This window comes from Camarhynchus parvulus, chromosome 1A (genome assembly GCF_901933205.1).
Source record: "Camarhynchus parvulus chromosome 1A, STF_HiC, whole genome shotgun sequence".
NCBI lineage: Eukaryota > Metazoa > Chordata > Aves > Passeriformes > Thraupidae > Camarhynchus > Camarhynchus parvulus.
In genome coordinates, this window is record NC_044586.1 from 24,283,268 (window position 1) to 24,297,649 (window position 14,382).

The window sequence follows — 14,382 nt, forward strand, 5'->3', positions numbered from 1 at the left end:
TGGATGGCATATTACCCAGAATTTGCTAGTGTGGAGTCTAGGCACTGTTTTGTCACAGTATGCAAGTTTCACCCACCCTCCCTTCCTCCCCCTTTTTACAATACAAAATTTCTAGTTGCTGGCTGCAGGGGGAGACAAGTCCTGAGTATTTCTGTAATATAATCCAGAAAAGAATTCCAAAGGAATCACTGGAACTTGTGCTATGTAAGATATATCTAGAAATGACCGGTCACCTTTTGTCACACCAATAGAATTCCATTAACAACTGTGTGATAGATGTTTTCAAGCACTTACACTCTGGCTGTAGCAGATAGACAAACACCAGTAACTTCCCTTCATCAACCACCTGGGCCATCCAGGAAATCAAGAAACAGTCCCAGGAAGGAAACTCATGCTCAGAATTCAAATGGATAAATAAATAAATGGTTAAGTAGTTAGTCATCATCACTTTGGCAGCTTAAAATGATGTGAATTCAAAGTAGAATGTGCAGTGCTGGATCCAAGTCCTTGCAGAGGTGTAGATGTCCTGTTCTAGCTTTCACTGCCAGCCAATACACTGCTAAATTATCTTCAGTGTTAGAATTATCACCCATGTGCTCTGACCATACCAAAGATGCTACAGAAATGACACTGAAGAGGGATGCACAGAGTGAATGGTATTACACAAGGATGTTAGCAGGCCATCATAGGCACTTGCACTAGGGAGAGACAGGCTGCAGAACCTGCTGGAAATGCCAGTACATCATTACAAACACTGCTCTTAAGCATCACAATTAGGTAACTCAGTGGTATGATCACAAAGAGGAAAACTTACCAACATCTAAACTCTTCTGTGTGGGAGTAGGGCACATCTGAGTAGCTTAAATATCCCAAAGCACTTTAAATCCAACAGAATGGACAGCAACCCCTTTGGATCAAGGGCACCCTCAGCAAGTTGGTGCAGTCAATACACTGGAGGAAAGGGATACCATCCACAGGGACCTCAACAGGCTTGAGGGGTGGGTGTGTGTGCAAAGCTCAAGAAGTTCAACAGGGCCAAGTGCAAGGTGATGCACCTGGGCCAGGGCAATCCCAAGCACAAATCCAGGCTGAAGGATGAACAGATGGAGAGCAGCCCTGCTGAGAAGGACTTGGGGCAAATGCAAGGCTGGGCACAACCCAGCAATGTGCACTCACAGCCCAGAAAGCCAAACGTGTCCTGGACTGCACCCAAAGCAGTGTGAGCAACAGGGTGAGAGAAGGGATTCTGCCCCTCTGCTTTGCCCTGGTGGGACCCCCACCAACCCCACCTGCAATGCTGCATCCAGCTCTGGGATCCTCAGCACAGGAAGGACATGGACCTATTGGAGTGGGCCCACAGCAGGCCACAAAGATGATCAGAGGGATTAAGCACCTCTCCTGACAGTTCAGGTTGTTCAGCCTGAAGAAAAGGCTCTGGAGAGATCTTACAGAATGTTCTAGTACCTAAAGGGAGCCTACAAATGGAGGCGGACTTTTTACAAGGGCATGCAGTGTCAGGACAAGGGGGAATGGCTTTAAATTGAAAGAGGGTAGATTTAGACTGGATATTAGGAATCAATTCTTTGCAGGGAGGGTAGTGAGCAGTTGCCCACAGAACCTGTGGATGCCCCATCCTTGGAACTGTTCAAAGCCAGGCTGGATGGGGCTCTGAGCAACCTGGACTAGAGAAAGGTGTCCCTGACCACAGCAAGGGGGTTGGAACTGGATTATCTTTAAGGTCTCTTCCAACCCTAACTGCTCTATGATTTCATCTCCACATGTTTCTGCTTTTGAAGATTTTAGAATAATCAGGATTGTAAGAGGAATGACTGCTTCTCCTAGAGCACATCTGTATGTTAAAAACTCTAATAATCAGATATTTTTAAAATGACAACTGCTAGTTAACCACCTTAACAGACCAGTATATCCTTGTTAAGTTATTGGACAATATGGTTTCTTTTTAATTTTTTTTATTTCTTTTGTTCTTAATTTTTGTTTGTTGTTGCTGGTTCTTTTGTTTGTTTTAATACAATTAAAGATGTACTCCACAAGAAAAAGCAGAAAGAGTCCTTCTGGAAAAAAACAAATATATTGAACACATACCAATCAAATGGTACAGATATGGGACTGGCTTTGATTTCAAAATTTAAGTAGAAATAAAAAATATGTAATGCAACAGCTGTTCAATTTCCAAGTCTAAGTAGGCACTGTAAAAAGACATTTCCGCTTTCTCCAGCACATGTTCCTGTCTAAATGCTCCCACTGTAATCAACTCCTAGTATCCCAAACAAAAATAAAACCCAACACTGGGAACATAATCTTAGAGTAAAAGTTAATATCCATCCACCCACCCTCTTACAAAAAAGCAAACAAAAAAAAAAATCCCCCCAAATACAACCGCTCAATGCTGCTGTTTTGACTGGAGCAGAATTGGAGAATTTATAAAGGTTCAAAAGCACCCAAGGCAAGTAGTACAATATAATTTGTTCACTAACTTGTATTGGAAAGGAGATTAAAAACATTGAGATCTGCATCTTGGTACATAAAACTGTTGTCCTGAATAGAGAGAAATCTTTCAGGAAAGTTTTACAACTTGGTGGAAGTCCAGGACCCAGCTTTAGGCACCATTAATTCACGGGGTTTAATTCTGACTTTGTTATAACCACTTTTATATACTGTACATCTACCCTAGTTGTATCAGTGTTGGAACTGCTCACTGGTGTCCCTTTGAACAACTGTAAACTAAACCAAAGTATGCAACTCCATAGGAAGCTAGAGATCAGGTGAATATACAGCCAGTTATATCTCCCCTGCTTCACGCTCCTCTGAGCTCCTTGGCTCTTCCGATCGGCCGTTAGCACTTTCGTACGAACGTTTCTTGTCTTTGAAATCCCGCGGCGACCTCTCCCTCGAGCTTCTGTCTTTGTCACGGGATGTTCGATCGCGATCTCTTGAACGCTCTTTGTCTCTGGAAGATCTTTCTTTAGAGGATCTGAAAAGTGCAGTGCATTTGAGAATTCAAGTTAGACATGAAGTAGTAGCTATCGATCAGAACTTAGGTTTTATATTTTTCTTCTTTTTCCAGCCCAGCTTTAGATTTATATAAACAGAAGTGTATGAGAAGACACCAAATCATTCTACCCTTCTCCCTTTCCTACTTTAAATCCTACCTCAAAGTACTTGTCTTTTATCTACATTTATTACAGAGCCCAGATTAAGTTCAATGTGCTTCACTACATCTCTTACTTTCAGCCTCCACCTCCAAGTTTACATTAACTGGAGCTGAGTGGAAATTTCTCATCTGCAGTCTCTAGTTTAAGAACAGTGTCTAGCCTTTCTCAGACTATAAATTACAATCTTAAACACATTTCAAAACAGGAGTTTGCTTAAATGTAGTGGGAAATTAACTTGTATAATTCTGGAAGGGAGGCTCTATATGACAAATACAAACCAAATCTGGAATCTGTTCTACAATCATATTTTGTTATAAGAATTAACCCTTGTGTGACTTTGAAAGGTTGGGGTAGTGTTCTTTTTTAGATATTTTACTCTGATAAATAGGCCTTTTCAAAACCTTTATGATGGAGACAGAAAAGACCTGTTTTATCAAATGAACTAGGTAGTTTTAAACTAAATTAGCTACCTGTATGGGAGAAAAATGGATTAGACATCCTCCTCTATATTCCCTTACAGATGCATTTAGGTCTGTTTTCGAAAAACATTCCATCTGTATTTTACCATGTACTGCAATCACAAATGTTCTAATACAGATTTTTACAGAAAAATTTTAACAGCTAGCAAATAATTTCCTCGTTGAAAAACTTGGTACTCTGGACTGTGAGACTGTACTCTCTCAATTTACAGAAAGTTACTGTCACTTAACCTCCAAGCTTCAAAACTAAGGTGTGCAAAATCCTCTACTAATTTCCTTTTGTAAGCTTATAAAGAAGTGACCTTTCACATTAGTTGCTCGTCTGAAAAGGTTACTTTCCCTACAATGCAGTGTTTTGCAAGACTTAGTACTTGCAAAAAACACAGGGATCCACAGGCATTACCCTATTCCACAGACTATACATCACAGGAGAAGCTACATGCCAAATAAGAGCTTCATCCTGGAGTTAGCACAACTGTTCATCAAGTAGCTTGTGCCCAAGTCCCCTGCAGAAGTAACTATGACTCAACTCCTGAAATAATTTGAACTATAAGCCCTGCATGTGTGGCCACTTCAAAACCTGACCTTTCATCTTGTAGGTGAACAATCTCAGGGTTTTAAGACTGGGCACCCTTTCACTGTACTGTTCTCGAAGTATGCCACAGTAGGTAACCTATACAAGGAATTCTGTTTATGAGCAGACCTCCCTACCAAATGCCTAATTGTGCAATCCCAAGTCTTTTAAATTATACTCTCCTTAGCCAATCCTCAGGAGCAGACAGCAACTGAATAATTCAAAAGCAACAGCCCCAGCCTGCCCCCTGCAGTAATCTTTCCATGAGAGATCTTTGCAAAGCACAATCTTCAGATGCAGTGCAAAAGTTTACTTTCAGGCATACCTAAACCTACTTTTATCTGGTGCAGTTCACAACAGATGGGTGTTGGGAACAAGAGCCCAAGGGAAAACCTGAAGGTATTGACAGTAAGATGACTGCTGATATCCCTGGGTTCAAATGAAAATCAGCTGTTTCACTTTCTATGCTGCATGAAACTGGTATCAACTTGACACCAATACTCTGTAGCACTCATCCAAAACAGAAATAATATATAACCCTGTTACTGATATATTAAAAAATAGAGAATAAAGCACTTTGGTGTGTCAAATCATAAATATGCTGAAGTTGTAACTGAAATCTGAGACAGACTCAAAATGTGTTGAAATTACTAAGTGGTAAGCATAAACTTAATTTAGTGTGAAAATTCTCATTGTGTGTTGGAAAAAGCCATTTATTTCTAGGGCAACATTCACCTCTTTTTGGAGCTGCGCTCCCGGCTCCTCTCCCTGGAGCTGTGCCTGCTTCTATGGTGGCTGCGGCTCCGGCTGCGGCTGGTGGAGCGGGACCTGTGGCGGTGCCGTTTCTCACGGGATTTGGATCGAGTCCGTCTCTTGCGTTCCCGCGAGGCTGAGCGAGAGCGGTGTCTGCGGCGCTCCCGGGACCTAGACCTAGGAACAGAGAGGGCTTAGAGCACACACTGCTCTCACCCAGCCACTCTCACCAGAGTGCTGTGAACATTACACACTCTATGTGTGAGCACATCTGTACAGAGAATGAATGGCCTGCAGTGTTCAGAGCCATTGCAGTGTCTGATTTACAGGCAAACAGACATAGGAAAGCAATATCAGAAAGCCTACAAACTCCTTTTTGACTAATGCAGACAATTTTATAGTTAATTCATGACTGTATGGCTACAGCATAGCAAATTCAGGCTCCTGAAAGCAAATAAAAATATGAAAAAAATCTACTTTTTACATTTTAAACTAATATCTGTATCAGGGAAAGAAGAACTTAATGATGCAGTGACAGGGATCATCTGCCAGAATCTGTGTGTTATGATGTTCTTTAAAAACCGGACTATATTGTTCCCCACAGCTAGAACAATAAAACTAATCTGGAAGGTTCTAAACACTACACAAATCTGGCATTTTCTTATTTCTTCCCCCCTCCAAATCACATTGCAATCATACCTCACTGGTGACCTTCAACTGTGTAGATTTGAAACTACACTCATATTATTCATGGGTGATCTGATGAGTTAACCTGGTGCTTAGCGATTTTGAAAACATGGGCTTTCATCAAGATAATAGCCAGAAGCTTTTGTAAAGAAAAAGCAATTCTCTGTGTTTTAAGTGTTATTTGGGACATGAAGCTGCATTGTAATAGCCACAAAATAGATGCAGATGTATAAACTGAGTAGCATGGTGATAAATAGTGTACAAACACACAGAGAGATGACTATGTAACAGAAAGCTTTGTTTGTAAAGATGGACATCTTAAACTAACAGTGCTAGACAGTTTTAAAATGTTCCAGCTTGTGAAAGGCTAACTTCACCGCTGGTATTCCTTGTCTGCAGATTTATATACCTTTTGGCATGCTTGCTGTGGGATCTGGACCTGAAATAAATGGAAAATAGTAATTTTTCTTAAGAGAATCTCACTATCAAATAAAGTGCAATTTAGTAATAATAAACCAGACTAGCTGACCTGTTATTATACTTCTTGCTTTAGCAGCAAGGATTTAAAGGCCTTTTATTTGATGTCAACATCTTTGTAACACGTTTATCAGGAAACACATCCCTGTTTCATGTTGGTTGGGTCTTTTAAAATTTGTTTTTGAGACAACTCTACTAGAAGCCCAGAAGATTATCTAACCAGCTTTTTAACTTACATCCCTCCCACAGAAAAAGTTTCCAGGGGAAGTCAGTATTCCCAGATTTCCTTATAGGCAAATAGTACCAAACTGCAATACATTTCAGAAAGTCACTGTTAACCTCTGAAACTTAACATGTCAAAAGAACTGCAACTCAGGTTCCATTCCACTCCAGCCCCACCAGGGCTGAAAGCTACTATTCCATAGAAGAAGAGGGAACTGCTTTCCTTAATCATACACTGAACTGCTTCCAGTAAGAAAGATTTCTAACATCTCTGAAGGAAATTGTTAAGAGATGTAAGGAGCTCATATGCATGTAAGCTCACATCTGTCAGGTCTCAAAACAAGGTACACGCCTGAAAATTATCCCAAAGGCCCTTTGTTCAAATATGTAGAGACAATACTATCAGCAGTTTTTAAAAATGCTTTTTATGAGAACAATTCCATGTTTTAAGATTTAGAATGAAATTCCATCTCAATCCTTCTAAGTTTCCAAGAAATGCAAACTATTGTAATTCTGCGTATTTAGAAATGTGTATGAACTGTATCAGTTTTCTTATTAAAGACAAATAGGTCATAATATACATGCAATTAAAACAGATCCCTACCTCCTTAGTTTCTCCCTTTCTTCTCTTTCCCTCTCCTCTCTACGTTTCAGACGTTCCTGATTTCGTTTCTCCTGTTTATCAGCCACAATCCTCTGAAAGTAAAAAATACATTAAGTTATATTAAAAAATTTTTCACATGAAGGTGCTATAAAAATAATCTAGACAGTTAACATTCAGTTCTTTCCCTCAGGCATATCCCCTTTCCCTTGTGTATATTATTCCCACTCTCTTCCTCAGGATATATACATATATTTTATTTTTTTTCTTGAAGAAACAGAAGTTATTGCAGAAGAGCTGCACATGGGTGTTACATGAAGACCTGAAATATGCAGTTAAATATTAAGTTTTTAATAAAGAGGAATTCAGAACAGTAAGTCATGCCTTTAATGTGAGAGTTTCCATGCCAATCCTATCATGTTTTGGACACTGGGGAAAGGCAGAAAGCAATCAGAACTGGGAGAGTTAATTGTTTCTTAAAGGACTTGGTTGGGCCAACACCTAAGTTTTGAGGCTACTTGTTTCTGTATGACTGTGGGATCAAGTTAGAGCAGATGCTTCAGCTGATAGCCCCCAGGGTGAACTCACTACTACTGGGGACAAGGCACGCTCAGTAGAGGGCCCTCAGGTGTGCAACTCACAACTGGAGATCTGGCCAAACCCAAGTCTTGCCACCTTCTGGACATGATGCAAGAAATTCAACTCTTTGTAAAGACCTTCTTCTGAGAGGTGGAATTGCCCCAGCAGCATCTTGATTAGATCTCTGAGGAGAGCTCTGAGGAAGGAGGGGATAGTTATTGTTTTCTTTCTTTATCAGCAAAGCAATTTGAAAGATTAATTTATTGATGCTTTGGGAATGTGAAATAGTTATCCATGCATATTTTGTTCCAAATGATCTAAATAATTAGTTATTTCAACCCTTTTTGTCAAATTATATCTATATTTCCTTGTACAACATCAGCAATTTAACTACAAGCAAGGTTTCTTGTTCAAGTGACTCTTTTGCATAATTTCGTGGAGGATGAGAGGAAGTACACGTGACCTGTTCTAGGCATCTAAGATTTAAGTTACACAGCTATAGTCAGGAGCCTGAATTGGCAACATCAACAGGAAGAGTTGGCTCTCCGAAGGGCAAGTCACAGTATCCATGCAAGACAGCTGGAATATTACAGAAGATAAACCAGTCTATTTATTCAAATCCAGCAGCAGCAATTTCTGCTCTTAGGAATTCAACCAATTTAGCTACTGTCTTTGGTGATTTCTACAGTTAAATTGCTTAACTGAACTGTGAACTCCATAATTTGTCATAAATTAAGGTCGTAAATGGCATCAGTGTTCAAATCCATCCTCTTGAAAACCAGAGGTTCAGAATATAATTCCAGTAACTCTTTCTTCCAGCATATGATTTCTGGTCAAGATAGGTTATAATATTCCAACTGGATTTCAAATGTTTGAGCTACAGAGAACATGCAACTTCCCCATAGCAATTATTTTTGACTTCAAGATATATATAATTTGGTATTCCCATTCTGGATAGCTACAGCCTTGAGTTGTTGGATTCTATTGAAAATAATTTCCTAATCTTTGTCCAGGTAAAATAAACAATTTGAGTTTTAGTCATTCATCATACAGCAGGTTGTTTGAGTTCCAAGCATTTCTTTATATTTTTTTGAAAACTTTTCCAAGTGTTATCATCCTCCTTACTACACGCTCTTGTCAAGAGTCTCCTTATTACTTTTAGCCAATCATCTGGCTAAAAGCAAAGTTCATTTGGCTATCTCCTATAACTGCTAAATATGTTTCAACATTGCTGTTGTTCACTCAAAATACAGTTCTCCATTTTAAAAGGAGATTCAAGTTCTTAGCTCCCAAGACGCATTACTCTGAATGTGTGTTTTAATCTACCTCAGTGCAAAAGAGGTCATCTTACAAATCTATCCAGATAATTGATGCTAAATTAGAATGTTTAGTGTTTTTAGGCTAATGAACTCCCAAAGTTTAAAGTGATATGAAAAAAAAAATCACACACAGAGAAAGAAATACTCCATTAAGGCTGCCTGGCAAGTAATTAAGTAGGAGCACACACAAAAAATGTAAGAATGATTTACCCTGAGTTCCTCAAGCTTCTCTCTTATTTCAATAAATCCCAAATGTAGTTTTCCTCCAAAGTGATCAGCAAGTCGTCGGTCATTATCATGAAGACCAAGATAAGCCGAGCACACTTCACAAACCCGTAGCTTCTGCTGCTGAAAGCTGGAGGCAGGCATAGAATTCCTGTATACTTCCTAGAAAAGAAAAACATTTGCTGTTACTTCAAAATGCACATAAACACAAGGATGACACTTTACTGAAGATACACTACAAATAACCAAATTCAATGTACACCAGAACACCCTTTAGTTAATTCACACTAGTCGTACTTCAACTGTATCACTAAGATACAGGGCATGTTTCCTTATTTTGAAAACTGAACACATTTAAAAGCAGGACATCAGCAACTGTTTTTGCAAATTAAAAAAAAAAAAGTTGGGTAATTACTACCTTAAGATTATATTATATAGAAGGATGATGTACTTTTTCATGTACAACAATGAATAGACATTAACACTACGATTATTATGTTGATGTATTATGAAAATATGACACCAGTTTTAATTCTGAATCCCATTTAAAACAACATTAGTTTCCTGAGAAATTTACCTGCTTTTTAGACACTAATTAAACACATTATCTGAGCAAAATTTACCTAAAGACATTCAGATGATAGACCAGCAAGACTGCCAGCAATCCTTCTGGTACTTTTGAAACAGCTGCAGATACTGAAATTTCTAGAAACCAGTATCTTTGTGTAATATGATATGGAAAAGCTCTTGGTGAATTCTGTCACCTGAACATTACCAGGATCATTTTGACTTTCCTGATACACAAGACATGAACTCTTTTAGTGAAGACAATGGATCACTCCACTGAAGCTTTCCAGAATGAGGTTACAACAGGGCTGCCATAGCAAGAGTCATGAGACCAAATCAGGTGCAACCATCACAGCCACAAAGGTAGTGTTCACAGAGACAACTGACCAACACAGCCCAACTAAGATAAATGCATTATTTGTGGAAAGAAGTCCAATTTTAATGGTATAGGAGTATATTGAAGGGTAGAAACTTTAACTGGATGCCACAAAGCAATTTCTTTAGTTTTATAAGTAGCAATTAGCTAAGGAATTGACAGAGATAAGACGTCTTGCACTACACAGAAGCCAAGCAATTTAATACTTGACCCTGCCCTCTCCATCCCCCAATCCTTACACAATCAACTTACTTCTGCTTCTCTCTTCTTTACCCGAGCCTTCTCCACTTCATCCATTACTTTCTGAGATTCTTCCACATTCCCATCAGCTCCGAGCTGTTCTACTTTGGCCAACAGTTTCCCAATTTCTTCATTCAATTCATGAACTCTTTCAGCCTTGAAAGACAAGAAAAGGCTTAACACAGGAAATACTTTTAATTATGGAGAACAATCTGAACTACTACTGAGTTATGATATGCAAAATCAGAAGGACAGAATTAAAAGAAACACACAGAGAAAACTCCTCCAGTTAGAACTAAAACAGAAAATGCCTCTCTGCAAAGAACACAGAAAAAGGCTAAGTTACCAAGTCTATGTAAAATTCCAGAAAAGGATTTTGTTCAGCAAACTGCAAATAATTCACACTTATCCATAACAGTCTTGAAAAATTAATATTTGTACAACCATTTCTCCTAGCATTTGCATATATGTGCAGAAACATTATAGGTTTTTCATTCAAAAAAGATGTAGAGAAAAGGACATTAATTTTGTTTACTTTATAGATGAAGGCTGGATCAAAAAGTGTAAGAATTACTAACATTTCTACAGCATGGATTCAGAGCCAAGTTTCCTGAGGTCAAAAATATTAGAGAGGTCTCTTCCCTCTGTTCTCTTCTGTGCCTTAAAAGGCAATTTTAGGAAGGACAGAGAAAATGTATTACTTTTCCCCCCTCTTCAGTAGGAATTCTCAGATTTGATATATTTTCAAAACCTGAAACTGGCTCCTTAGAAAAACTGGTCTCCAAAAAAAAGCAGTAACTTGTCTGCCATGCTTACTTTAGCTGCAACTTCAGCACTGATCTCTTCCTGGGTTTCTGCTAGCCTTTTCTTAGCCACTTCTGTCCGCCGGTCACAGTCTGCAATAAATGACTGCAGGTGGTCCATTGCCTAGAACATCAGTAAGAAAAATGATCAATGCTGTAGAATATAAATAAATTAGCTGTAAGGCTTCTTCAGTTTATTAAGGCTTCACTTTCACAAGTTTTTATTAGTGATTAGTGAAACAATAATCTACTGGTTTATGCTGACTAATCACACATATTCATACAGATGGTTAAAAATTATAATCTACACATTGCCATAGTTTTCAAGTATTTGCAGAATTTTGGAAGTGAATCTGTCTTAAGACAGAAGAAGTAGTAGTGAGTATTTCTAGTGGCATTAAAATTCTTGGAAGGCTATTCAGGATCACTTCATCCAGCTGTGACATGCAATACTGAAACTTTTCCCACTAGAGTTTAAGTAGGTATATTAACCATCCCTCCGAATAACAATTAAAAAACTCAAACCCTTTTGTCCTAGCAAAGACTAACTTCCTAGCTGGGAGTTCAAAACAAACTACAGTGTATGGAGACACAGTATATGATCTGTTATCTGCAATATTAAATTACTTTCTTTGTTAAGTGTAGAATTTAAAACTCTATTCAAAGCATGCATACACAGCTTTAACATATGCTTGCTATTTGACAACACTAAGACAGCACTCAGGTTTATCATACTCTGAGAGGCTGTTAACAGTTCTCCTAGAGATGACTACCAAATTAGCACATAATCATGAAGAGGCAAGTATCTTTCATGTAACTGTGACAAGAGTTTCTCTGCCTCTTTATAAAATTGCTTTTCAAAAGTCTTCCTTCAGTCTGTAACACAAAATCTGTTGCTTAATTTATCCACCCAAGTACACAAACTAATGCTTTCTCTCCACCATTAAGACAAAATACATACATCAAGCTCAAAGAAGAAATCTTGATCTTTGGATGCTATTTCATAGTCTGCCCTTAATGCCAGGTCATGCACTTTCAGGCATTCTCCAAGGTCCATTCTCTGAAAAGACAAAGGCAATGTGATTTAACTTTTCAGATGTGTTACAAGGAATAAGGGTAGCATGATTTTCTTTAACTCTCAAATCTTCTGAAGCAAGTCATCTCCCCTGTGGTAATGACAGTTTAACAAAGCTATAAGTTTATACCAGGTCTTTGATAGACATGCATGAATCAAGAAATAATAACAGCAGAGCCAATGAACAGCTTATCTTATGATGGCTGTTTGCATTACAAAGTATCATTCATGTCCTGCAAAAATGCTGTTTTACTAGAAGTTCAAAAAAGTGACTGAAGTAGAACATCATGTATTGAACTTAAACAGTTTAGGAGAGCCAAGTTCCATGAAAATAACTGGCAATTAAATGGTCAAATTCTTGACCTGAACCTGTCTGCACACTCCATGATAATGTGTTTCCATTATATTCATCACCTCAAAGAACTACAACCACAGCACCATTGTAAGCGCTGCTTAAAAAACATTCTTGAAGCATTTCAAGTAGCACAACCAAAAATCAAACCCCTGAAAAACATTTTGTAAATGAGGGAAGATGAGCTGAATGTTGGACTATGTTCAAGAACCAGGGAAGAAAAAACTTCACTTGTAATCTAAAACCATTCTAGAAGGGGCAGGAAAGAAGCATGGATGTAAAAAGTAAGTAGGCTGTATCACTTATCTTGCATACAATGCCACTGAGGAGACTGCCCAGAATCTTACTGGGTTAGAATTACTGTTTTGAAACTGAATTTTGCATAGGAGACAGCATAAGAAATTCCAATTCAGTCTGGTCACGACAGGTTTGGTGACAGAGCAACGTGCACTTGACAAAAAACAAACTGAAAAACTCCACCCACAAACAACCACGAAAAAACCCCAAACCACCACCCCCAAACAATCTGTAATGGAGACAAAACTGAATGAACCCAAAGCAGCCTCTCTGCAACAGCACAAGCTGATGTAGAATCATTGGAAGTGATTGTTATTTACAGCACTTAAAACCAGCAGTTTCAGTTAAGTCTGCTCTTAAGGCAGCGCTCACTTAATATTAAGAAGAATTAATCGTTTCTTAACATTGAAAGCACATGACAAAAATTGAACTCTGATGGAAAAAGCTGTTACTGTTGTAGTTAAATAACAAATTTAAATCCAAACATAAAATAATTAATAACTTGCATTGTGAGTTTCGTAAATAGAAGCTGAATGTTAACTCAGAATATGCGGCAAGCCAAACGAGTGAGGGTTTTGCTGAGTTTTTGTTTGTTTGTTTTCAATAAAATACTTAGATTTAAGTACAATCAAAGCCTCCCAAGTACAGTAAAATAAACAAATCCCAATTCTTTTAGTCTTTCGAATTTTTACTTAGATTTCCAATGAAACTATTAAAGTAATTTTTATGGAAGCTGTTGGTTTATTTCATACAGAAAGGTTTTTTATAAACTGCAGTTATTTAAATTCCCTTCAGCTACCATAAAGCTGTTTTCCGGAAAACATTTGATTGCAATAGGGAACATCTGACTGCAATGATAAAGGAAAAGATTAGCTTTTCCTTTTGCAACTACACAGGACCTCAGCAATTTTGTTAACTGATGCAAATCCACAAGGACCTTGAAGCTGAGCAATGTATTATAGAGGTCTCTTTCCAAGCCATGCTAACACTATTTAAACTGAAGCATTTTTTCAGGAAAGTACTTCAATACTAGGAGAGCAATGTGAAAGAACTTAAAAAAATTATCTGAAAATCAGACACTTGAAAATTATCCTAAAATTGTGAGAAGAATGACTTTATGCCAATTCATCTCTTGTACTGAATAAGGTCTTTAAAGCTAAAACTTCAATACTAGGAGAGCAATGTGAAAGAACTTAAAAAAATTATCTGAAAATCAGACACTTGAAAATTATCCTAAAATTGTGAGAAGAATGACTTTATGCCAATTCATCTCTTGTACTGAATAAGGTCTTTAAAGCTAAAACTTCAATACTAGGAGAGCAATGTGAAAGAACTTAAAAAAATTATCTGAAAATCAGACACTTGAAAATTATCCTAAAATTGTGAGAAGAATGACTTTATGCCAATTCATCTCTTGTACTGAATAAGGTCTTTAAAGCTAAAACTGTAAAACTCAAGGACAATTCTAAAGTTATAAATGCATAGATAAGGTTAGTGACGCACTTCAATAGGTCTGAATATAGTGACAAAAAGCCTGAAACACATCCACCACACACAACCCTCCCCGCTATTCTAACATGCAA

General features: G+C 38.0%; 1 protein-coding gene across 4 annotated transcripts in view; it reads right to left on the minus strand.

Moving 5' to 3' along the window:
- Positions 1-1,953: 1,953 nt before the first annotated feature.
- LOC115909841 (putative RNA-binding protein Luc7-like 2) overlaps positions 1,954-14,382 on the minus strand; it is a 30,242-nt gene continuing 17,813 nt past the window's right edge. For 3 of the 4 annotated variants that reach the window (XM_030959498.1, XM_030959502.1, XM_030959501.1), the window contains 8 exons: positions 12,037-12,135; positions 11,089-11,199; positions 10,285-10,428; positions 9,075-9,251; positions 6,970-7,061; positions 6,076-6,105; positions 4,962-5,156; positions 1,954-2,992 (listed from right to left, as the gene is read on the minus strand). In XM_030959498.1, coding sequence (XP_030815358.1) covers positions 2,800-2,992; positions 4,962-5,156; positions 6,076-6,105; positions 6,970-7,061; positions 9,075-9,251; positions 10,285-10,428; positions 11,089-11,199; positions 12,037-12,135 — 1,041 coding nt within the window. In that variant the 3' untranslated portion in view covers positions 1,954-2,799. The remainder of the gene's footprint in view (positions 2,993-4,961; positions 5,157-6,075; positions 6,106-6,969; positions 7,062-9,074; positions 9,252-10,284; positions 10,429-11,088; positions 11,200-12,036; positions 12,136-14,382) is intronic. The other variant, XM_030959499.1, reaches the window with a different exon arrangement.